Source organism: Anolis carolinensis, chromosome 4 (assembly GCF_035594765.1).
Source record: "Anolis carolinensis isolate JA03-04 chromosome 4, rAnoCar3.1.pri, whole genome shotgun sequence".
In the NCBI taxonomy this organism is placed as follows: Eukaryota; Metazoa; Chordata; class Lepidosauria; order Squamata; family Dactyloidae; genus Anolis; species Anolis carolinensis.
The window spans coordinates 43,272,286-43,298,691 of record NC_085844.1 but is presented as its reverse complement, the minus strand read 5'-3'; the positions used below and the strand labels follow the sequence as shown (position 1 = coordinate 43,298,691).

Below are 26,406 nucleotides of genomic sequence, written 5' to 3'. Positions count from 1 at the left end.
AACTTGTTGACATGTTGAGCCCCTCAGAGTTCAGTCTCATCACTTATGTTATTATTTAGCATCTATATAAAACTGCTGAGAGACATTATCTAGAGTTTGTAATTCAGGTCTCATTAGTATGCTGATGATACCCAGCTCTATTATTTCTTTCCACCAAATTCCAATGAAGCTCTTCCCTGTACTAAACTGGTGCCTGGCAGCTATAATGCACTGGATGAATTTCAGGTCTTTCTGTGTACATGTTCTGACATCATGCTATATCTCAGTGGCATGTCCTCTGCCACTGAGATACGGCACCTGCTTTAATATTCATGATAAACACAGGGCAACATGGCATTTTTATTCCTTGAGATAATACAATATATACATATTATATATACATTCATTCAAAAAAATACATGTGCTATATTTAGCATCATTGTAACTGAGTTAAATGTGGCTGTTGAAAAAGCTCTGCCTTTTTCACAAGCACTTTGCAGAAAAAGCTTTTTTTTCTAATATGCAATAATATAAAATAATATACAAGCTGTTACAGACCATGTGTACAGTGCTTGCAATGGATTCACCAGCAGATCTGGCAGTTCTCTGAGGATGTTCAGATTAAATTCACAGTGTTACAGAAAGATTCAGTTCCAACAGATTCTAATCACAACTGGGTGCTGATTTGCAGCTCTAATTTCATTTCAATAAGCAATTAGTTCTGCAAAGACAGTAAGGGACACAGTGCCAGTCCTCAGGGCAGTCAGAGGTCGGACTGGCAAGATACCAAAGGGACTTGGCAGAAATCCCCATGTTTCTCCAGAGAATGTTCTGAACATCCAAACTTAATACCTTGAAATCAGAACAAGGTAAGCAATTTTTGAGTAACGTTGCCTCCTTTCTCATTATCTCCCCCTTTTCCACCAGCACCTTTAAAGTGAAATTCACTGCAGATTTCTCTGCTTTAGCAGAATTTGCTAAGACGTACAAAACAGTTTACTCCCCTAAAGGTAAAACAGGTCCATCAGTTTCTCCCCGAGTTACTGCTGTGACCATCTACTGGAAATCTGTTTGCTGGTTAATTTGTTGGCATTGTACTTTAACAAAAACCGTCTTTTTATTGGCAGGTGCAGACAAAGCTTGCAAAAGCTAGAAACACACACAAAAAGACTCCATAAAAAAGAAAGATAGCCTTGCTGAGATGGCTGTTCTCTGTGATTTTCTGTAATAGACTTCAGTTTGCCATGAAATTAAATTTATAGTATACCTGCTAGACATGAAGGGCCTGATTTATCCTCTGAATAATTCCATTGAAACTCACTGGACTTACACCAGAATTTGGAACAGAGGCTCCAGCTAAGCTTTGCTACTCTTTGATTTGACATTAAAGGCAGTGTTTTCATGGGAAGCCATTTCAAGGCAACAAAATGAACATGTGAATGATGTACAGAATGCCTTTTCATTTAGAAAAAAATCTGGGGAAAATCACTAATGGAAATGTACAGATGCAAAATAACAATTTTACTTTTCACTCAGGAATATAGAATATCAGATATGTTGCCTCACTGCATGCTACATGTTTCATTGTTCTGTAAATAACTTGCATTTTCAAAGTTTTGGAGGCATTTCTGAGAGATGCAATTTCACTTTCTTATGCTACATTAGGGCATTTTAAGTCTGGTTAGCAACAATGGCATTCAAGGTCGATGTTAATCATTCAATCATGGAAAAACAGTAATTCCGAAGCCAATGGTCCTGATGGCCTGATCAGGCTTTTGAAGTATTAATGAAATGGATGAAACAAAGGGGTTCAGAGTATTATGAGGATATGTTTATTTTTTATTGACCTCACCTTCACACACATGGAGGGACTTTTCAACAGAATATATTTGAAATACTTCTACACTTGGGAATCCTGAGAGTTTGGGGTTTCCCCTCATTATAAGGGATCTAAGCAGTTTCAGCAGAACATGCTTACGGGTTCTCTTCAGACCTATTTGTTCATTGCAAAAATGTCTGAGTAGAAGCCAGCATTTATGGGAAAGCTTGGATCAAGGAGAAAGCAAATTCTGCAAGCCTCCTGCATGCTTTATATCCTCCTTCCATGATCTTTGAATGTCTGAATAGGGTCAGAGTTTTGAGTGATGGAGTCTTGTTTAACAATCACTCCTTTCTGGAGAATCCTGAGCACTAATAAAGGATTTCTGACATAGTTTTTGACATCCTACTAAGCCACAATTGTTACTTTTCTTAAGCCACTGTAAATTTGATTATAAATCTACACTATACATGTACCAGTATTTACCTTCTGTTCTTCAAGAACAAAATATTGTGATGGGACACAACAAAGAATCCTATTTCACTTACGTTCTTGAGATAACCTGGTTTGCAGCTGTTTTGTTTTGTTTCCCAACTGTGGCATTGTCATGATTCTGTTTCTCTTTGAGAGACCATACATATCAAAGTGTGCATGCAATCAACCATATGTTTCCCCTGAAATTTAGAAACTATAGCTTGGGGGGATTATCTAGAGAAAACTATAAGGGTATAAAGGTCACAAATATACTATGAAGTCTTGTACATTGTGTGATTATCAATTTGTATATGCCGTGGTCCATGATACTCGCTCTTTTCACCTCTGAAGCCATCCCAAACAGAAAGAGGTGTCAGATCACTCTTTTATCTGTTGTTGGAGTGTTCCTTTACTACCATTAGATAATATGGAGTTTTCCATGACCTATCTCTAGTCAAATTTTTGCAAGGTATTTATCTATGCATGACTACGTGCCCCTGGTGGCGCAGTGGGTTAAACCGATGAGCTGCTGAACTTGTAGACTGAAAGGTTGGGGGTTCAAATCCAGGGAGCGGGGTGAGCTCCCACAGTTAGCCCCAACTTCTGCCAACCTAGCAGTTCGAAAACATGAAAATGTAAGTAGATCAATAGGTACCGCTCTGGCTGGAAGGTAACGGTGCTCCATGGAGTCATGCCCGCCAAATTATCTTGGAGGTGTCTACGGACAATGCTGGCTCTTTAGCTTAGAAATGGAAATGGGCACCAACCCCCAAAGTCAGACACAATTAGACTTAATGTCACAGGAAAAACTTTACCTTTACCTACTTGCATAACTAGTTACATAGGTTAGAAAACTGATGGAAATGTGCATTTCAACACACTGAACTGAAATCTGTTACATGAGTTCAGTGCCTTGGAAACCAATGCAGTGAAAATAGATGGCACTGACCACACCAGAACATATATTCCAATGTGCATTTGGATGTGCATAATATTATAGGATTATGCCTATGATTCCTGATCTATCAAGTTACAAACTGGGAAGCCTGTTTAAATTTCCTGATATCCTACACTGAACCAGCAGTTCCATTAATGTGCTATGGAAAGAACAACATCACTTGAAACTGAGACCAAATATATCTTACCATTATAATAAATGAAATGTAGAATTTTTTTCCTAAATCTAGAACAGCACATACTTTATGTGGTTCTTACAGAGGAAAATAGCTTGCACCCATACAATCCAATGCAGAAAATGATTTATATAATCTTGCCCTGGTAATAGATTTCTCTCCCCTCCCCCCCCTTGTGCTCAGTTCTCTGTATGAATAACAAGAATGGCAGCCATTTTCTCTCAGCTCAACATCAAAACCCCTTTCATCTGCTGTCTAAATGCAAACAAAGCAAACCTTCCACCAGGCCTTTCTTTCCAGATAAATTAAAACTCTCATGTCCTGGGGCCTAAATCAAGCCTACAGGCCTTCCCTAGATAAATCCTTTCTCAACCTGAAATCTTCTCACTACACGTGCTCCTTGTAAGATAATTTTACAGGAGCTAATCAATAATGCAACAGTAAATTGCATTTAAATAAACATTAGCAGTCCTCTTAATGAATAAAATCTCATCTGCAATTTGTCAAAGTCAGAAGTGCTGGACTCTTTTGATATTCATTAGAATATTGAAAATTAGAGCTTTGACAGGCTTTATGTACACTGCAGTTATGATTTTTTTCCCCTCCCAGAGATACATCGGTGTGCTTTATTTTCATAAGAAGTAATGAATAAAAACAGTGGTATACACACAGAGACTGTCAAACATGTTTTTGATACCCATGTTTTTAAAGTTATAATCAATGGATATACATGCCTGCATCTTATGCATTCTTGGGAATATTTTATGTTTATTTTTATTTGAACTGGGAAAGCTTTTAGTTGATTTGGTAAAATGGCTGAAAAGCCATCCCATTTTTAAAGTCTTCCCTATACTGGTCTGGAATCACATGAGTCTCTTACACTGCAATGGTTCAAATATATAATTTTATGTCTATCATTAATAAATGTATTTTATAAAAAAATCAAATCTTATTGGGGAGAATAGTATACCAAATGCATAATCACACTGATTTGTTTAGGCTATGGAGTGAATTTGAATGTAAAAATGAAACAATTGTGTTGTTATTGGCAATTCCATCTAGTAAGACTCATATCATCTCAGGGAAAAGAACAGAAACCCCTAGAAACAGAAATAGAATTCATCAAAGCCCCTCTTTACCCCAGAAGAATTAACTAGCCATAAATGTGCATCCATAATTCTGCAAGTGTGTACTATAAACAGATCTTACAAAACATAAAAATTTCTGTTTGCAAGCATAATTTCAGAATACAGTTTTCTTAGAGCAGAATTTGGGTGATTGCAAAAGCTTAATAATTCTGTTTTGATATTACACTGGTTAAAGCAAGAGTACAGTCACTCCCTGGGTTTAAATAGAGTGGTGTGAATGCTACTCTCTGCACAGTATCAGAAATTGTCCGTTCAGCATGTGGTAGTAAATTCTTAGGGCATGAGTAGGGAAAAAGATGCTCAATCTGTATACAAAAATAGTCAAATAGGGTTTCAGTTTTTTCAAAATCTAGCACAATGTATTCATTCATTCAATCAATCAATCAATCAAACAAACAAACAAACAATTTATATCCTATCTTTCCCTCCGCCCAGGATTGAAGGAAATGTGCATCATAATAAAGGTAGAATAATAGAATAATAGAGTTGGAAGTGACTACATAGGCCATTTAGTCCAACCCCCTGCCATGCAGAAAAAGCACAATCAAAGCACCCCCGACACTCCAAGGCAGAGAGTTCCAATGCTGAACTGTAAGTAAGTAAAGTAAGTAAAACTTTATTTCTATCATGCCCTATCTTCTCATGGGGATTCAGGGTGGTTCACAACATTAAAAGAAAACATTCAATGCCATAAAATACAACAGACTAAAACTATTCAAAATAAACATAACAGAGCATTCTACAATAAAGCAAATCACATGAAAACAATAATAACAAATTACACTATGTTAATAAAATAAAGTTAAAAGCCATGTCTAAATTCCATTCCTTATTTCATAGTGTCAGATCTTTAAACATTTATATCTCCATATGCCTATGTGCATAGGAACGCTTTTATTTGTTTCCTACACCAGTATAGCAGTGGGGTCATTCTGATAACCTTCAGGAGGGAGTTCCAGAGGTGGGGGCAACTACAGAGAAGGCCCTCTCTCTCATTCCCACCAGCTGGGTTTGAAACGGGACTGAGAGGAGGACCTCCCCTGATGTGTGCAGTGTGCAGACAGGCTCATATGAGGAAATGTGGTTAGCCAAGTAGTCTGGACCCAAAGCGTTTAAAACAGTATGGATCCAGAACCCGAGCCTCCCTGAGTCCCCTCGGGGAGAGAGGGCAGGTTAAAAATAAAACATTATATTATATTATATTATATTATATTATATTATATTATATTATATTATAGGCTTTAAAGGTGACAACCAGCACTTTAAATTCCGCCCGGTATCAAACTGGAAGCCAGTGGAGCTGCCACAGCATGAGGAGTTGTTCTTTCCCTGTAAGGTGCTCCCGTTAGTAGCCTGGCTACTGATCTCTAAACCAGCTGAAGCTTTCGAGCGTTCTTAAAGGCAGCCCCACATAGAGCGCATGAACAGCTCTTACAGTGAGGAAGTTCTTCCTAATGTTCAGGTGGAATCTCCTTTCCTGTAATTTGAACCTATTATTCCAAGTCCTAGTTTCCAGGGCAGCAGAAAACAAACCTGCTTCCTCTTCTTTATGACATCACATATTTATACATGGCTATCATGTCTCCTCTCAACTTTCTCTTCTGCAGGCTAAACATACCCAGCTCTTTAAGACACTTTTCATAGGGAATGGTCTCCAGACCTTTGATCATTTTAGTCACCCTCCTCTGCACACTTTCCAGCTTGTCAATATTTCTTTTTCACTGTGGTGCCCAGAATTGGACACAGTATTCCATGTGAGATCTATCCAAAGCAGAATAGAGAGGCACCATGAATTCCCTCTATAGCCCTTTTGATGCAGCCCAAAATCCCATTGGCTTTTTTAGCTACTGCATCACACTGTTGGCTCAAGTTCAACTTGTTGTCCACAAAGACTTCAAGAAAGTACAGGGTTGCTTTTTTTGACCCGTGGATTGTTGAGGGTTATTCCACAGGGAGGGGAAAGCACCAGTAGCACCTCAGGGGGATCAGCCCTCCCTAGCCATGGCTTCCATTGTCCTGCATAGGCTTTTTAAAAGTCTAGAGCCAGAGAGAGAAAGGAAAGTTGGTGCTTCTTTTAGATTCTCTTGGGATAGACTAAGGCCTCATTGTTATTGTTATATTAATGCAGTCTGAATGCATCATATGGTCAGTGTAGATTCATATAATGCAGTTCAAGGCAGTTAAACTGCATTATATGAGTCTACATTGACTATATAATGAAGTTTCAAACTTGTAGATGGGGCCTCAGAGAAGGAGAAATTTCCTTTTTTTATAAGGCAAGTGCTTACATTGTCCCATGAGCAAGTCAACCTGGGGTGTTTTTTTTTGCTGATTTTTCATTAAAATTCCTAGACTTATACATGAGTATATACAGTAAATAATTCTATTAAATTAATTATGGATGGCACGCTTCCAAGAAGATTAAATTTGGTATCTTCCTTGGTTTCTTTTTGGAGGCAGTAAAGACTTCATTTTTATACTGTTGTGCATTTGGAGCATGATAGAGATGTTTATTGTTGCTTTTATGCTGTTTTAAATTATTATGTTATTTTAACTGGATTTTCTTAATGCTTGTAATTTATTTTATTATTAAAATTTATGTGAAGCCTTTTTCTGAAAGAGCAGTCTAAGGCTGCACACAACACCTAATAGTAAGCCTAGGTCCACCAACAGAAAAGGATGCCAAAACTGAACAAACTTTTTCCATCACTTTTCCACATCCAGTCATAACTAACATTTTCGGGCAAATGTTTGGTATTTATTTTGCACAGAAGCCTCCTGCCTTCCCACCTCCATTGTACTCCCTCACATAAGCTTAAGGAAATATTAAATTTCTTCCATATTTTTTTCCAAATGTTCATCAGACATCAAAATGTTCAGGTCCAACAGACTTCTTATTTTTGAAGTGGGGGAAGGAGGGAAATGCTGTTATTGAAACCATGTATTAATTTTCACTGGAGAGGTATGTGCAATGATAGGCTCCTGATTAAAAAGTGGTATTTCCTGGAAAAAAGGACACCATACTCAAGTAATGCATACGGACAGATCAATCAATACCACTAATGCATCCTAAAGGTTGTTGCTTTTCCTGCACTCGTTGCAAAAGAATTAATGGACTACAATGGAGATTTCTATTCCTGTGAATACAGCAGTGATAGATTAGAGAGTCTATATTATGTTAAACATGATTTAGACATAGAGTTGTATCCAAATAAGAAAATTAGAAACAGAGTTCTGTAAGACTTTCTTTCATTCTTTAACAGCTTTGATGTGTACAAACTTCTACTTCCCTTCTATAATATGAATAATGCCTCATCAATTGTGCATATATTAAGATGTACTGATTTGCTACGCATCCTCACATTTCTTTGTTGTTCTTACCTCCCTGTTACCTCTATCAAAATCTAGCTGGAGTTTAAGCTTCTTGTGAAAGGCAGACCGTGGAAACATTGTTTTTGGACTACAACAACCCCAGATTGTGGACTAGTATTGCGAGAATCCTCATTGGTCATTGGGCTTGCTTGCTCATAGAAAGGAATGGCTGGCTGGGGGGAAAGAAATAGCTTTGGGATATGGAGACTTGTATATGCATCATATGCAATGCAAAACAAAGCAAACAAATCTGCACCCAGTAACAGTCCTGTAAAAATAATGTATTATTAATAGTCATGTGCAATCCTTCTTAATTAGAAGCTGCTTTGAAACTGAATTGAATTACTTCAAATTACAGCTGTAACCTGTGTTATATCATTTCTAAGAGTATATTCTAAATGTTTTTCATATTGCGAATAATGTGATTCTATTTTAATATTGATTTTTGCAATGTTTTTAACTATGTGCTTCTCTACACTGACTACAAAACTTGAAGTGGGCCAGGAACCACCCCTGGCTGTCTTCATGACATCCAGAGACCTCTAGTCCTTCATGTGGGATAAACCAAGTTGAACTGGTTTAACCCCATGCTAAGGAAAGCTGGGGAATGCTCAAATGTTTCAGTGAAACTCCAAAGTATCCCCACACTTTTGGCAGAGTGTTGGCAGCTGACCAACTTTGATTAATATTGGTCTGCTATCCACATGGGCCAGTACTACATATCCCTATTCCATTCACTTGTCAACATAAGGAAAATGGGAGGGATTGGGCCCATGTTGTTGTCACCATTGCTAATAGTGGCAGAGTTCCAGGAGAGCCCCTGGCTGATGTGGGTGCCATGTGCTGACATCAGGAGTGGCAACAGCAACAAGGAAGATAAGGTGATACCGGTAGCAGGCCCTGCTGGACCATGCAGAGTTCACCTTGCCATTGCTGCGAGCTGGTCCGTGTAGACAAGCTCTATATTGCAACAATTTCAATTTGAAAGCCACATAGATTGCCAATTATAGTGAAAAGATGGGTCTAAGTCATATTATAGTTATTGATGGTGGTGATTATGAAAACATGTGTGTGTATATGTATACATATTCCACTGGTTTTTAGAACCAGTACTGGTTTGTAAATTAAAACACATAATTGAAAGCATACAAACAGAAAAAAGACACGTCCCTAGTAGTCAATCTCTCTGATTACCAACTCTCACCACAGGAGGCCGCTGTCATTAACAAGGGACTAAGCTTTGTCCCCACTCCCAAATTTGATCATTTCAAAACTAGAATTGAACTATTTCATTTATTTCGTACCATCAGACTAAAACAGTTTTTTGGAAATAAAACAGAAACCGAACCTCACAACCCCTTTAGAGTCAAGAGTCATTTTTGCCCTAACATTGATAACTTTATGATTAAAGCCTTTGAGAAAGCAGTTACTAGGGACATTGACATTCTCTCTAAATCTAAAAACAGAATTCATCACAACATTTCCAACACAGAATTAGAGATCATTAAGAGATTAGCTAATATGCCTAAATATGCCCCAACACATTTTCTGATGGATCTATTAGACATTGTTCTAGAAAACAATTATTTTAAATTTGGCACACAATTTTATTTACAAGTATGTGGAGTCGCCATGGGGAGTTCTCTGGCTCCTGCTATTGCCAACCTATTTGTTGCCTACCTTGAGACAAAATTCATTTACAACAGCACATACAATCTAGATCTCCCCGACATGATCTATTATGGACGATACATTGATGACATCTTCTCAATTTTCCGGTCTGATACTGCAGCATCACATTTTAGAACATGGATTAATACCATACACGACCACATTAAATTTACAGATACATGTGACCGTAATAAGATCAATTTTTTAGATGTGTGTGTATTCAAGAAATCAAATAGACTTTACATCAAAAACTACACCAAACCTACTGATAGAAACTCCTTATTACACTTTAACAGTTTCCACCATCACTCTTTGAAATCTAACTTACCATACAATCAACTATTAAGATTAAAACGCAACACCAGCCTACAGGAAGACTTCGAATCTATCATAGACCCCTTCAAACAGGCACTGAAGATGAGGGGATACCCTGAAAGAATTGTAGACTCAGCAGTCAAAAGAGCTCAAAGGGTCAATAGAAGTATCCTACTACAAGAACAAACTAAGCCTAGTAAGGATCGTATCATCTGGCCACTTACACTCACACCACTATCATCCAAAATTAAGAATATCGTCAATAGACATTGGCATCTAATACACGAGATCCACGGCTGTGAAAAACCACCTATGGTAGCCCACAAAAGTTCTAGAAATTTCAGAAACTATCTAGTACATGCAGATCTCATTACTCCCACTACTACAGTAAGCCTAAACAAAAAAGGACATTATCCATGTGGCCATTGTAACTGTTGTAAGCAATCCCTAAGAATTCAAGATGATATATACCCCATACTCCATCTTCACATCACATTAAGACACTTTACTACATGTGCATCTGAAAATGTCATATATTTGATTATATGTCCATGTAAATTGTTATATGTAGGGATGACCTCTAGGGCATTGAGAACACGGATACAAGAACACAAATCCAGAATCAGGAATGGATGCACAGACTCTACTCTATACACACATTTTCAAGAAAAAGCTCATTCTGATGAGAGTTTTAAGTTCTTTGTGATAGAGAAGGTAAAACCCATTGGAGACAATAAAAGACTTCTTCTACAAAGGGAGTCTTTCTGGACCTTTAAATTAAACTCTGTATTCCCCAAAGGACTGAATGATAGGATTGATTTCACCTGTGATCTTTAGTGAATTGAGTATTTCAGTTCACCATGCAAGCCATAGGGCACTTGCAACTTGAGAAAAAACACAAGAGCCCTGCAAGAGTAACGACGTGTAAGTCAATTGTATTTTTGTAAACTCTTTTATGTACTAGATTAAGAATTGGAAAACATATGGGGTGTTTATACATATCTATTTTGGTATAACCATCATAGTTACTATTAGTATGTACCTATGTTTATGTTTAGAAATTGACTACATTGAAAAGCCTTGAACTGAAGCAGGACCAAGCAAGTAATTAAGATTAAAGAGACAGCAATAAATCCACTACATACCGCAGAAGATTCTGAGAATCTCAGTAAGAAGAAAAATACCATACATCAAAAGACTATTTAAGACCTTACATAAATAACAACAACCTGAAGAAGGACTTCCCGAAACGAGGCAGTGTACCCGGGATTACTTGTTGTTGCATAGTTTTGTTCTACATACACACAACAGCTGTGGACTGTTTTCCGTTGAGTTTGATGTATGCTTTACTTTATATGTTACTCAATAAGGTTGTATAATTGTATATATACCATAATTGTGGACTGTTTTCAGTTGGAGGTTTATGTGTGTTTTGCTTTATATGTTTCACAATAAGTTAGTACCCGGTTGGGACTGTAAAGAAAATACTCTATATACTAGCATACCACAATACACACGCTAAAACCTACACGAGAGTATATACATTTAAGTTGTTGTTTTTCTAATATATATATATATATATATATATACACCATTCTTATAGCAAGCTCTATATTGCAACAATTTCAATTTGAAAGCCACATAGATTGCCAATTATAGTGAAAAGATGGGTCTAAGTCATGTTATAGTTATTGATGGTGGTGATTATGAAAACATGTGTGTGTATATGTATACATATTCCACTGGTTTTTAGAACCAGTACTGGTTTGTAAATTAAAACACATAATTGAAAGCATACAAACTATCATCTTCAAAAAGGAGTTAATACAATAGCAGTAACTACCACTTAAAGCATACATTAAAAAGAATTAGAAGCAACTGAAAAGAGTTTAAGTAAAAGTAGTACACCACTCTATTTAAAGCTTTCTTTAAAAACAGATTACAGTAATTTATGTGGGAGCCTTGCGTCCTGGTGGAAAGAGTGCAGAGAGGTGGCCTGAGTAGTCTCTCTCTAATAAGACCCTAGGAGCCTCCACCAAGAAGACCTTTTGTCCCATCCCCATCAGTTGTGTCTGCCAGGATGGTGGGACAAGAGAAGGGTTTCTTTCAAATCTTTCTTTACCCAGGAAGGCTCAGATGAGAAAATATGGGCCATCAGATAACGTCATCAAAACTACACAGAACTTTGTAGGTCAAAATCAGCACTTTGAATTTGATGAGTTAAACTTTTTATATAAAAATATAACAACACCATTAGATGCAAATATAACTCAAACAGAAAGGACACCAGGATAAAATAGGAACAAAAGCATGATCCCAAAATATCTGCAGGGCTTCAGTTCTGGCTACAGCCGTGGATACAAAAAACCCCCCACAAATGATAACTCTCCCTATTATTACATGGTAGTGATGTGTATATGCACACTCCAGTGTGTCTCTATTCATGTCACCATCATTTATTAATATTGGGTATGATGATCTACAGTCAGTAGAAATTGTGAACCTGGATCCCATCGCTCTACAGGGCCTAGTGTAACACCAAAATTTTAAATGAGAATATAGAATCAATGTGACATAAAGTAATACCAGAGTTGAACGCAAGGGCTAGGATATGCTTCCCCACGCTATTTTCTTCTATGCCATTTACTTCCTCAACTGTTGTTTACAGTGTATAGATCCTATATAGAATGGAGGGAGACTCAGAGCAGCATCACACATTTCTTTCCATAGGACAGAGTATTCATGCATTTGCCTGCTAACCCCCAAAATAACGAGACCACACAACAGTTATGGGTTGAAAATATGGACAACTTTTATTAACTGTTACCTATTTAACTTTGTAACTTTATCAAATTCTATGGGTGTCATGAACTTGGTGTGGATAAAGCCGAGGTAGTGTCCCTGCCCGGCCTACCCTTTGGCCAATTAGGGTGAAACACCTGGGTCCCCTGTTAACCTAATCCGGGCAACCTTTAAGGGACGCGTGACAGAGAAGTCTCCCTCAAAGTTGTCAAAGCCAGAATCTACCCCTTCCTAGGCCATTTGGTTTCACCTCACTTCGTCTAAATGAACCACAGGTGAGTGCTTTAGTTTATGGCCTTCACACCAAAGAGGGGTCCTTAGGTGTACACTAGATTGTAGGTTCCCTTAGCTGTTTTCCATTGAGGACTATTTAAAACCACACCATCCCAAAGGGGGGGAAGGGAAGGAAAAGAAAGAACTAAAGGTATAACAAGTGATATTTACAAATTGCTAATAGATAAAGAGCAGGAGCAGGATCACCTTAAAGAAATGTGGGAGTTAGATTGCAATAAGGAAATACACCCTCAAATCTGGAAAGAAATGTGGAATATGCATATATTAAAAAAAACATGTCTATAAGAATAAAAGAGGATTATTATAAAGTGGTTTGGAGATGGTACCTCACACCAATTAGATTAAATCAAATTGATAAGAAATACTCTAAGCAGTGCTGGAGGGAGATTTTGGGAGAAAGTTTTTAAAGAAATAAAGGGAATCACCAAAACAGAAATAATAGGAACGCCTGAAATAGCACTGTTGTCATTTATGGATAATATTCAAATATCAAAAGAGTTAAAGGAACTAATCGCCAACTTGGTAACAGCAGCGAGATTGTTAATAGCCAAAAAATGGAAAGGAAGTGAGGAGTGCCAATTGGAAGAATGGTATAAGGAGACTTGGGATATTGCGATAAATGATAAATTGACATGTAATATTAAAATTAAAAGAGGGTTATTAAAAAAGGATGATTTTGGGAAGATATGGGGAAAATTTATAGAGTTTGTATACATAGAAGGAAAGGGGGAAAACCTGTAAAAGAAACAATGGAATTTTGGAAATAAATATTGTAATTGGCTGGTCTGGGGTGAAGGGATAGCACTAAGGGAAGGGTAACAAAAGGTAAATAATATGAGTATGTAATATAGCTAGAGAGTGAAAATACCATAGGAGCTATGATATACATAACTCTGTATTGCAAATTTGTTAAAGAATGTATAAGTTTTAAGTACTGAATATGTAAAATTCAAAAATTTTCAATAATTTAAATAAAAAACTGAAAAGAAAAAAAAATCAACCAAAAAAAAAAAACCACACCATCCCAATTTGGCCCTGAAAACAGTATAAGGTAGGCGAAAAACTTTCCTAGAACATAGGAAAAATTACTACCTGGCAACCAAGAAATTATACTGTTAATGGGCAGGCATAATGGGTTGATATCACAAGTAGAATGAGCAAAAGGGGGCTGGCTGCTTCCTCAGATCAGCTCCACCCCCATTAAAGTAGTTCCAGATGGAACTACATACAGACCTCTGTTCGGTAGAGGAGGCAAATCTCTTTCCTCATCATATGTTGTTTTGAGCCAAAATAACGGGTCCTTAAAGCTATTTTGGCTAAATTCATTATTTCTCCCCGTGATTACAGATCTGTCCAATTTCACAATTGCTCTGTAGTTCTGTGATAGGGCGGGGGGCAGGAGCAAGTAGTCTGATGGCAGCGTGACTCCCAGTAAATTTATGGTATCTGTCCGTAAAATGGGGGACACCTGTAAGTGTGACGAAATGGTGAATCCAAACACACACAATTTTCATTTAAATGCATGGTAACTAGAGGTAAAATTATAGAAGCAATCTCTGTACCAGTCTATGTATTTTCATAAAGAGATCAACCCAAAGCATTGAAACAATTATCCACAAATAGCTAGTTTCTTGTAATTAATTCTTCTTCTCAGTAACAACACATTGAACAAAGAAATACCTTGCTATATTACAATTATAAGGATGCCATCCCATTAGTGATTGAAGGACAGAGTGGTTTGTATCACAAAATGAAGGACTTGCAGTTTTTAGATCTTTTTGTTTAAAAATATTCAGGCAATTTTATAGAATCATAGAATCATAGAATAGTAGAGTTGGAAGAGACCTCATGGGCCATCTAGTCCAACCCCTCGCTAAGAAGCAGGAAATCGCATTCAAAGCACCCCCGACAGATGGCCATCCAGCCTTTGCTTAAAAGCCTCCAAAGAAGGAGCCTCCACCACAGCCCCGGGGAGAGAGTTCCACTGCCGAACAGCCCTCACTGTGAGGAAGTTCTTCCTGATGTTCAGGTGGAATCTCCTTTCCTGTAGTTTGAAGCCATTGTTCCACATCCTAGTCTGCAGGGCAGCAGAAAACAAGCTTGCTCCCTCCTCCCTATGACTTCCCTTCACGTATTTGTACATGGCTATCATGTCTCCTCTCAGCCTTCTCTTCTGCAGGCTAAACATGCCCAGCTCTTTAAGCCGCTCCTCATAGGGCTTGTTCTCCAGACCCTTAATCATTTTAGTCGCCCTCCTCTGGATGCTTTCCAGCTTGTCAACATCTCCTTTCAACTGTGGTGCCCAAAATTGGACACAGTATTCCAGGTGTGGTCTGACCAAGGCAGAATAGAGGGAGAGCATGACTTCCCTGGATCTAGATGCTATTCCCCTATTGATGCAGGCCAGAATCCCATTGGCTTTTTTAGCAGCCGCATCACATTGTTGGCTCATGTTTAACTTGTTGTCCACGAGGACTCCAAGGTCTTTTTCGCACACTGCTGTCAAGCCAGGCGTCCCCCATTCTGTATCTTTGATTTCCATTTTTTCTGCCGAAGTGAAGTATCTTGCATTTGTCCCTGTTGAACTTCATTTTGTTAGTTTCGGCCCATCTCTCTAGTCTGTCAAGATCGTTTTGAATTCTGCTCCTGTCTTCTGGAGTGTTAGCTATCCCTCCCAGTTTGGTGTCGTTTGCAAACTTAATGATCGTGCCTTCTAACCCTTCATCTAAGTAGTTAATAAAGATGTTGAACAGAACCGGGCCCAGGACGGAGCCCTGCGGCACTCCACTTGTCACTTCTTTCCATGATGAAGAAGACACATTGGTGAGCACCCTTTGGGTTCGTTCGCTTAGCCAATTACAGATCCACCTAACTGTAGTTTTGTCTAGCCCACATTTGACTAGTTTGTTTGCCAGAAGGTCGTGGGGGACTTTGTCGAAGGCCTTACTGAAATCCAGGTACGCTACATCCATGGCATTCCCTGTATCGACCCAACTCGTAACTCTATCGAAAAAAGAGATCAGATTAGTCTGGCATGACTTGTTTTTGGTAAATCCGTGTTGGCTATTAGTGTTGACTATTTTAGTTACTTTGAGAGCAAGGAAGTAAAGCGCTACGCCTTCAAACTGTAACTGTAGTAGTATTTGTGGACATTGGTAATTTACCTGTAATGAATTGCTTTTGAAGAGTACTTTTCCAAGCTCTGGACCAACCAAAGCTTCTTAAATAGCTTACATGTAAAACTGCTGATCTTCTAAAAAGCTCATTACATTTTTTCTGAAATCAGCTTCTATACCCAAGGGCTGGAAAGTGGTCAATGTATCAGAAGGATTTTTTTAAAAAGAGAGAGAGAGAGAGAGAGAGAGAGAGAGAGAGAGAGAGAGAGAGAGAGAGAGAGAGAGAGAGAGAGAGACTGTGCATATTTATGAAAGAAATTGCAGGCGGGATAGTTTAAAGTCTATTTCAGATAAAAGGATGAAAAACATTAATAAAGATAAAATTATGAAGTTCAAAGAATCAACGTGGCTTCTGCAAAGGTAAGTCCCGATGGGTAAAAAAATAATTTGACAAATCTTGAATGCTATCTTCTTCTCTGCTGTCTTCCCCAGTTCTCTAGACACTTTTTCTAAAGTTATGGCTTTGCCCTACATTTTCTGAAGTGAAGAAGGGCACAGAAAAAGTATCCAACTTATCTGCGTCATTATCCACTTTCATCACACATGTAACTCTGTTGCGATCAAATGGTTCAATCACTAACCAACCGAGTTTATGCAAGTGAGCAGAGTTATGATCATTTGATTATACACACACACACACACACACACACACACACACACACAGTAGAGTCTCACTTATCCAAGCTAAATGGGCCGGCAGAAGCTTGTATAAGCAAATATCTTGGATAATAAGGAGGGATTAAGGAAAAGCCTATTAAACACCAAATTAGGTTATGATTTTACAAATTAAGCACCAAAACATCATGTTATGCAACAAATTTGACAGAAAATGTAGTTCAATATGCAGTAATGTTATGTTGTAATTACTGTATTTACTAATTTAGCACCAAAATATCATGATATATTGCAAACATTGACTAAAAAATGGCTTGGATAATCCAGAGGCTTGGATAAGCAAGGCTTGGATAAGTGAGACTCTACTGTATGTGTGTGTGTGTGTGTGTGTGTGTGTGTATATATATCTTCATTGTTTATATATTATGTAGCTACAAAGGAGCCCCCAGTAATAAATAATAATAAAACTTTATTTGTATACCACTCTATCTCCCCAAAGGGACTCAGGGTGATTTCCAACCAGTGCAAAACAACATACAATATACAATAAAACTTAATACAGTAAAAGCGCATCATTAAAACAATACAAAACAATTTGGTTAAAATTAGCAATAAATAAAATAAACAGTCACACTCAGAACCTTCGCTCAAGGGGGCAGGAATCAGGGCAGATTAACATGGTCCATATTAGGGATAGAAAAACTTGTGCACATATCTTAGGGCTGAAAGGGGAAGCAGTGTACCAGAGTAGAGTCCAATTTGGCTAATGAGGCTAATCTGACTCAAAAACCTGTTGAAACCACCAGGTTTTTAATTCCTTTCAAAAAGTGGGCAATGTGGGGCCAATCTGATCTCTTTAGGAAGAGCATTCCAGAGCCGGGAGGCCACTACCAAGAAGGCCTGCTCTCTCATCCCCACCAGATGTGTTTGGGATAGTGGTGGGAGCAAAAGGAGGGCCCCCCTGGCTGATCTCAAGGCCCGCACCGGTTCATAGGGGAAGATGTGATCATGAAGATAGGCAGGGCCCGAGCCATGTAGGGCTTCATAGGTCAATACCTGCACCTTGAATTGGGCCCAGCAGCTTATCAGCAGCCAGCACAGTAGGTTAAACTGCTGAGCTGCTGAACTTGCTGACTGAAAGGTCGGGGGTTAGAATCTTGGAAGCTAGGTGAGCTCCCACTGTTAGCTCCAGCTTCTGCCAACTTAGCAGTTCTAAAACATGCAAATGTGAGTAGATCAATAGTTGTAGCTCCATTAGGAAGGTAATGGCGGTCTATGCAGTCATGCCGGCCACATGACCTTGGAGGCATCTACTGACAACACCAGCTCTTTGGCTTAGAAATGGAGATGAGCACCAACCCCCAGAGTTTTACACAACTAGACTTAATATTGGGGAAAAACCTTTACCTTTAGCTACAAATAGGCATGCTTAATAGTGTGATCTTATACATGTTTTTCATAAGCAAGTCTTCCTGAATGAATAAGATTTTCAGCTTTAAGATCCTAAATGTAGGATAAAAAATATTTGATCCTACACTTCATGGCGTATAATTGTGCCATGAAGTGCTCTATTCATTATTATAGTTAGTACATTATTTACTATAGAAAAGAAAGGGAATTTGATTTGTCTACACTGCATTTTTGTGTGCACTCTATCTTTTAAAAATTCATGAAGCTGTAATATTGACATTTGAGAAATAGTCTTTAGTCTTGGTAATGGTATCTGTTTTATATGAACTGTTGTATTGTAGATTGTTTTATATGAATTGTTGTTTTTACATTGTTTTTAGGCATTGAATTTTTGCCTATTTACTGTAAGCTGCTTTGAGTCTCCTAGGAGAGAAAGGCGGGGTAAAAGTAATGTAAATAAATAAATAAATAAATAACCTGGACACAGCATATTATTCGAGAACACAGAAATGCTGGACCACTCCAACAACTACCATGTCAGACTACACAGAGGAGCCACTGAAATCCACAAGCATGTGGACAATTTAAACAGAAAGGAGGAAACCATGAAAATGAACAACATCTGGTTACCAGTATTTAAAAACTCTAAAATCAGAACAGTAAATAAGGAACAACACTCTAGAACAGTTTTCAATATACCTCACAACCTCTGAGGATGCCTGCCATGGATGTGGGTGAAACGTCAGGAGATAATACTTTTGAAACATGACCATATAGCCCAGAAAACACACAGCATCCCAGTCTTTAGGTTGCAGTACAGTTATGGAAAATGGGATGAGAAACACTGATGCTTCTGTATAAGAAAACTAATTTTATTATGTTGCTGCACAAGCACTTTATCCAAAATATTACCATGCTAACCTATTGCGATTGTTACTTTTAATATATGATAAATGGCTACAGAAAATATTGTTTATCTACAAGACCAGAAATTTTAACCAGTCTTTTTGTGAATTCTTCCTAAGAAATATAAGTAATCAGTAATGGTACCATCTGAACTTACTCTTAGGAAAACACTGCCAATTTTACCCTCAGTTTTTTTTTAAATCCATGTGTTAACTGTCCATGCAAAACTATTTGTATTTAGCTCTGTTGATTAATATTTCTTTCTTACACTTAGATAATTGCTTGGAATGCAAGGTTAGTCTCCCATAAGAAGTTACCATGAATGAAAAGTACAGGTTATCCCATCCCTTAATAATAAAAGAAGTACTGGAAATAGTGTTTGGGTATTTAATTATTCTTTTGCATTTAACCTCTGACAGAAAAATCAACCTGGCTGAAATTGAGGCCATTTTTCATATTCTATTAATCCAGATTCCTATTTTGTAGGAGGACAGAATAAAGAAAAAGGATGTGATTTTGATTTGGGATTTTTATTGCATTTCTGGTGACTGATAAGGTTGGATTGCACTCTGATGACTGCCTCCAGTTTTTTCATCCATGAATACTGGCCTCTCTAAACGAATTCAAGTCCCCAGGGCCAGATCAGCTACATCCAAGAGTATTGAAGGAACTAGCTGAGGTTATTTCAGAACCACTGGCAATTATCTTCGAGAGTTCTTAAAGAACAGGAGAAGTCCCAGCAGATTGGAGGAGGGTGAATGTGGTCACTATCTTCAAGAAGGGAAAAAAGAACGACCCAAACAATTACCATCCCGTCAGCCTCACGTTGATACCAGGCAAGATTCTGGAAAAGATCATTAAGGAAGTGGTCTGTGAACATTTAGAAATAAATGCGGTCATTGCTAATAGCCAACATGGATTTACCAAAAACAAGTCATGCCAGACTAATCTGATCTCTTTTTACGATAGAGTTACGAGTTGGGTCGATACAGGGAACGCTGTGGATGTAGCATACCTGGATTTCAGTAAGGCCTTCGACAAAGTCCCCCACGACCTTCTGGCAAACAAACTAGTCAAATGTGGGCTAGACAAAACTACGGTTAGATGGATCTGTAATTGGCTAAGCGAACAAACCCAAAGGGTGCTCACCAATGCATCATCTTCATCATGGAAAGAAGTGACAAGTGGAGTGCCGCAAGGTTCCGTCCTGGGCCCGGTTCTGTTCAACATCTTTATTAACAACTTAGATGAAGGGTCAGAAGGCACGATCATCAAGTTTGCAGATGACACCAAACTGGGAGGGATACCTAACACTCCAGAAGACAGGAGCAGAATTCAAAACGATCTTGACAGACTAGAGAGATGGGCCGAAACTAACAAAATGAAGTTCAACAGGGACAAATGCAAGATACCTCACTTCGGCAGGAAAAATGGAATGCAAAGATACAGAATGGGGGACACCTGGCTCAACAGCAGTACGTGTGAAAAAGATCTTGGAGTCCTCGTGGACAACAAGTTAAACATGAGCCTACAATGTGATGCGGCTGCTAAAAAAGCCAACGGGATTCTGGCCTGCATAAATAGGAGTATAGCATCTAGATCCAGGGAAGTCATGCTCCCCCTCTATTCCGCCTTGGTCAGACCACACCTGGAATACTGTGTCCAATTCTGGGCACCGCAATTGAAGGGAGATGTTGACAAGCTGGAAAGCGTCCAGAGGAGGGCAACTAAAATGATCAAGGGTCTGGAGAACAAGCCCTATGAGGAGCGGCTTAAAGAACTGGGCATGTTTAGCCTGCAAAAGAGAAGGCTGAGAGGAGACATGATAGCCATGTACAAATACATGAAGGGAAGTCATAGGGAGAAGGGAGCAAGCTTGTTTTCTGCTGCCCTGCAGACTAGGACGTGGAACAATGGCTTCAAACTACAGGAAAGGAGATTCCACCTTAACATCAGGAAGAACTTCCTCACTGTGAGAGCTGTTCGGCAGTGGAACTCTCTGCCCCCGGAGTGTGGTGGAGGCTCCTTCTTTGGAGGCTTTTAAGCAGAGGCTGGATGGCCATCTGTCGGGGGTGCTTTGAATGTGATTTCCTGCTTCTTGGCAGGGAGTTGGACTGGATGGCCCATGAGGTCTCTTCCAACTCTACTATTCTATGATTCTATTATTCTACTCAACCTATTACTCTGTACTCATTTGTCAGACACAGCTTTTCATCATACTTTCATCTGACTTCCAGATCCCCTCCCAAAAATGTATCCCTTTTTACAAAAATCAGATTACATGGTCATATCACTTCTTACTGTTTCATTACACAGATAAAAGGAAGTGTCCTAGGACGCTTCCAGAATCCTTCCGCAAAGGAGCCCACCAGATGCCATCACAATATGTAAGAATACTTCCAGTGGGACTCTGTAGAGGAAGTATCCTGGCAGCATGCTAGAACACTTCCCAGAGAACACAGGAGGAGAACACACTGCCCACTGGATTTGCCAAACTGCGTGGTGAATCCGCCCGCTGCCACACGGCTTATTTATCTCAGTGTGATGAGATCCCAGTCTTGAAACAAATCCCAACCATAGTATATGCTTCCTCACCCCACCCCCACACACGCACCCCACAAAAATAAATAAATAGGGAAACACAGAGCCAAAATGTGTACTTTGTCTTGCATGGGATCTCATAGCCTTGAATTTACTCACTTGCACCTCAATGAAATGAAGATTTGTTTGCATAAGAAATTCCTAACTCCATTGAACTGAATAAGGAAGCTGCAAAATTGTTCCATATTTGTATGACTGCCTAAATAAAGATTTGAATTGGATTAGATTTATCTAGCAAAGAAATGTCTTCACTGCTCACCAGTGTGCAGATGCACACAAAGTACATATATTCTCTGTTGTAGACAGCAAAAGAGACAATGTTATTTGTATTAATTTGACCTTTGGACATAATCTAATAAGTCAAATTCTTTTGCTGCTTGAATCAACTGAAGTCAATAGAATTGTGCCCACAGTAAATGTTTTAAATTGTAAAAGTAAGTGGAGATTTGTTTCAATTTTCCTCCTTGGTTATCAGATCAACAGACTAATATGTTTCAAATAGAGATATAACAGGCACTTGTTCTGGAAGCACAGTTCTCTAACAGTTTCCTCAGGGCAAGCACTGTACACACTGAAAGATATAGGGAAATCGTGTTATGTAACTGTGGCAAAGACTGGCTACTACATCAGTACAAATTTCCAACATAGAGCGTAAACAATATGTGGGAATAATGTACAACTGCCAGTCTTTGGACAGATATATATATAAAAATCGAGCACTGATTTCATTGTGTTTCCATTTCTCATGGGACAGCTCCGTTTTCAACTCATTTGCATTTTTACTGCTTATTATTCCTTCTTTTTTACACATCCCCCCCCCTGCTGCCAGGGACCTTAATGCTTTATTTGCTGCTCCATCTTCCTGAATAGCAGATTCACCACTAATATGAGTTGTGCCGTTTTTCTGTGGTAAATATGACATTGTTGGAAACCATAAGGAATATCAACATCTGCGGCAATTTGAATAGTAAATGGGAATGTCTAACTGACATATCACACAAAGGTAGGTTTTTCCCATCAATAGCTAAGAATGGGAGAGGAACTGGGGGCGGGAGGCAACCCAATAGTGAGGTGGACATGGCATCATGTGATAAGGGGAGTCACTAAAGGTGATCATCCAGTTGCAATTCTGGTTTGTCTGCCTCATGTGGTAAAGGCCTAAGTGGGGAAAAGTAAAATCAATGAGAATATATTCCTGAAGTGAGGTCATGAATCCATTCCAGGTCTTAGTCTAAAAATTAAATGGGGTATCTAAGGTGCAGAACCTGTTTGAAAGGTAGGATTCAGCATCTTTGATATCTCCTTTAAGTTTCAGACTAAAATCAGGAGAATATTCACCCTCCCATTGACATGGTCCACCACTAGGGGAAGGTTATCATACTAGACTTAGTTGTAGCATGCAGAAAGACTTATTATTTATCCTCAGTTTGCATCAACAAAATCCAGGAAGTGCCCTGGAGCAGAAACTTTGCACACCACAGGATAGCAGTAAGTATACTTACAAGCAGATTCTTTTTCTTTCTTTTCATTCTAATGAGAAAAAGGAGTTATTTCAGTGCTTGAATTATGCCGCTTTCTCCTCAACAAATGAAATAGCTGGGGCAAAGATGGCTGAAACCTTGCAACAACAATGCAACAACTGCACATTTATTGTGCACTAGACCTATCATCTGGAAAGGCCCTAATCCTCAAGGGGAAAGAGACTTTAGTTGAACAATCAGGGAAACTGGCTTGCTTTGTGGTGTTTACACTGCTGCTTGCTAATGGATCACCATAAAGGAAGCAAAAGGGCTCTTACACAATTGAGTATGCTATCATGGGAGTCTTCTGAGTGTGCCTTTTTTATTTGCTGCAGTCAGGTTAATGAGCTCACCAGCCCACTTGATGTTGAGGACTTTGTAACAAAGCAATCTCTCATTAAAGGCTGCTTGGCACCACTCTCTTGAAGCAGAGGGACATTTGGATTATTGAATGCCTTTGTATTCTTCCTTCCTACCAGGCTACGGAGTCCAGCAGTGGCATCAGGCCCACACACTTCCTGGCAGGCATCCAGTCCTCCGCCTTCAAGCTGCATGGGCATTTGCCAATCTAAGCAGCACTGGTAGGCAAACAAGCATGGCACACGTCTGCTTTGGACGGGAGCCAAGTGTGTGCTGTTGAACAATCACCCTTGTTTCTACTGTACAGGGAGACACATTCTGTGCCTATTCTCTTCCACTCAGCCAATTTACATGTCAAAGTTTTGTTGTGATACAAAGAAATGTGCATTTATCTACATTTTCTTTTTTTCCCCTTCCCTTTTACACCTTTATTAGTCTCTGCAGGGCAGGTCATGAATTCATCAGTGGCCTTATTTAAATATCTACTGGCTGACAGTTTCTTCAATGAAATGACCCCAGAGTGTTATCAGTTAGCTAGCAGGTGGGTCTGCTTATTCAGAGTCTCACTGACAACAGCACATTATGGGTGATGAGCAATCTATGCATGATCCATCTCTTCCTAACATTACTCATGAGATTTCTAGTTGTTCACTGCAAACCTACAAAAAAACATTTTTACTCAGCAGTCCAATCTAAGGTATATTGACCACGCACACACACAATCCATCTGTCACATAGGTACATGTATGTGTTAATCAATTCCTTTCATCACAGTAGGGAAAGAAACATGAACTTTAAAATAAATTATCTGTTTTTGAAATTTTCAGACATTGAAAAATACTTTAAAATAAATGCTATCATATATATTCAAAATACATGCCCAATTTTATAAGATTTTTAAAGCATCAGTGTATTAACCATCCTGGGAAAGGATGTCATCAAAAGCAGGAGAAGCCTCCTGTTTGCTTGAATAGACAAGTTCAGTCCTTTGTTAATCAGACCACTGCCCTCTTAAGATTTTGGAGATGTTACTATCTATAACCTGGATTTTCTTTTAAAAGTCATTCTTTCTTGCTCCTTCATACTTCAGTGGCCTCAGCAGGTTTGAGGGAAACTTACCAACTTTCAAAAAACTATGGTTTATACTTTAGGGACCAAAGGCTTATAGCTCAGCGACAGAACCAGAACTTAGAAAAACTAGTTTTTTGAACCTTCAGATTTTCCCAGCCAGCATGGCTAGTCAAAAGATGGTAATTTTTCCAGTCTCTGTGTCAAGCACAAGTCATATGTTCAATCCTCCACATTTTTACCACAATAACAAAAATTATTTCTGTCTTTTGAAGCCGTTCAGAGAAGATAGCATTTAGATCAGTGGTTCCCAAAGTTATTTGGCCTACCGCCCCCTTTCCAGAAAAAATATTAGTCAGCACCCCCTGGAAAGGAGGGCGTGGCTTAGAGGGGTGGGCGTGGCTCCTGCTCAAGAGGGTGGGGCTGAGCCTCTCCCCTAGTCCAAGATGCAGGGCTGTGAGGGGAGGTGGGCGGGGCCACAAATGGCAGGCCAGGACTGGAATGGGCAGAGTTACGAGCTCTGAGGCAGGACTGAGCTTCTATCCCTGTCCTGTGGCACCTGCCAGGACACAGCGGGTGGGGCTATAGGAGGGGCGGGGCCTCTTCCCAAGTGCCTGATGGGGCTGAACCTCTATACCCCACCCCCATGTTCTAACAAGCGACTCAGGGGAGATATACAGAGGCTCAGCCCTGTCTTGCACTCTTGGGAAGAGGCCCCACCCCCATCCCTAGCCCCACCCTTTAGTCCTAAAAGGCCTCTCAGGAGAGGTATAGAGGCTCAGCCCTGTCTCAGGCTCTTGGAATGAGGCCCCATCCCCTTCCCTAGCTCCACCCTCTGTGTCCCAACAAGCACCTCAGGAGAGGTATAGATTCTCAGCCCTGTCTCAGGCTCTTGGGAAGAAGCCATGCCCACTCCTCTAGCTCTGCCCCCTTTGTCGTAACAGGCGCCTCAGAGGCTCAGCCCTGTCTCCGGCACTTGGGAAGAAGCCCCGCCCGTCCCCTGGCCCCACCCTGTCTTCTAATAGGTGCCATCACTGCCCCCCTGGATAGCTGCAGCCCCCACCAGGGGGCGGTAGCGCCCACTTTGGGAATCACTGATTTAGACAGAGAATAGGTCTGTCCCAGTTTCAGGCAGATTTTTACATTCATATGGCTTATATATAGTATTAAGAGCATGCAAACTCCTATGTTGAACCATTTTCTGAGAAGTCATATGTCTGATCTTCTCATTATATCCCTGCTGTGATATCCCAGGCCAGGAAAACCCAACCACAGTGTGGTTAAACTGAATTCAGTACAATTGACTTGACAAAATAAGGATCAAGGGGTAAACATTAGCATCACGTGATCTAGGATCCTGTGAATATTTAAAGAGTTCTTTTTGATATTCAGCATCCTGAATACATACTAATTCTATGCCTTATGTTTGATGAAATGAAAGAAGACACGTTTTCTCTATATCATTATTGCGAGACTGTTGGTAAAGCAGAGAGTAACTTGTATACTTGATATATTTTAATTTTTAACAAGTCCCAGCACTAGACTATCACCACTGCACCAAATAATAACAAGAGGAATGACAAAATAGATATAGACATAGATGGGATAAATCAGGTACAGTCTTTCTTCTTCCCATTTGTTTCATAAAGGTAAAGGTTTTCCCCTGACATTAAATCTAGTCATGTCCAACTATGAGAGTTGGTGCTCATCTCCATTTCTAAGCCAAAGAGCTGGTGTTGTCCG

At 39.3% G+C, this 26,406-nt stretch overlaps 1 protein-coding gene across 2 annotated transcripts; it reads left to right on the top strand.

Annotated features, from left to right (window-relative positions):
• Positions 1–653: 653 nt before the first annotated feature.
• Positions 654–11,439, top strand: LOC103278512 (uncharacterized). 2 transcript variants are annotated; one of them, XR_010005976.1, is made up of 2 exons: positions 654–848; positions 10,970–11,439. XR_010005976.1 is itself a non-coding variant. In XM_008108518.3 (2 exons), exon 1 carries the CDS (start codon positions 9,327–9,329, stop codon positions 10,746–10,748), a length of 1,422 nt encoding a protein of 473 aa, XP_008106725.2. In that variant the 5' UTR covers positions 5,765–9,326; the 3' UTR covers positions 10,749–10,835; positions 10,970–11,439. The 2 variants fall into 2 exon arrangements, 1 of the variants encoding a protein (XP_008106725.2); XM_008108518.3 differs by lacking the exon at positions 654–848 and adding an exon at positions 5,765–10,835.
• Positions 11,440–26,406: the final 14,967 nt, after the last annotated feature.

Coding starts and splice junctions, on each gene's coding strand:
- LOC103278512 (XM_008108518.3), top strand. CDS start 9,327: ATGATTAAAGCCTTTGAGAAAGCAGTTACTAGGGACATTGACATTCTC.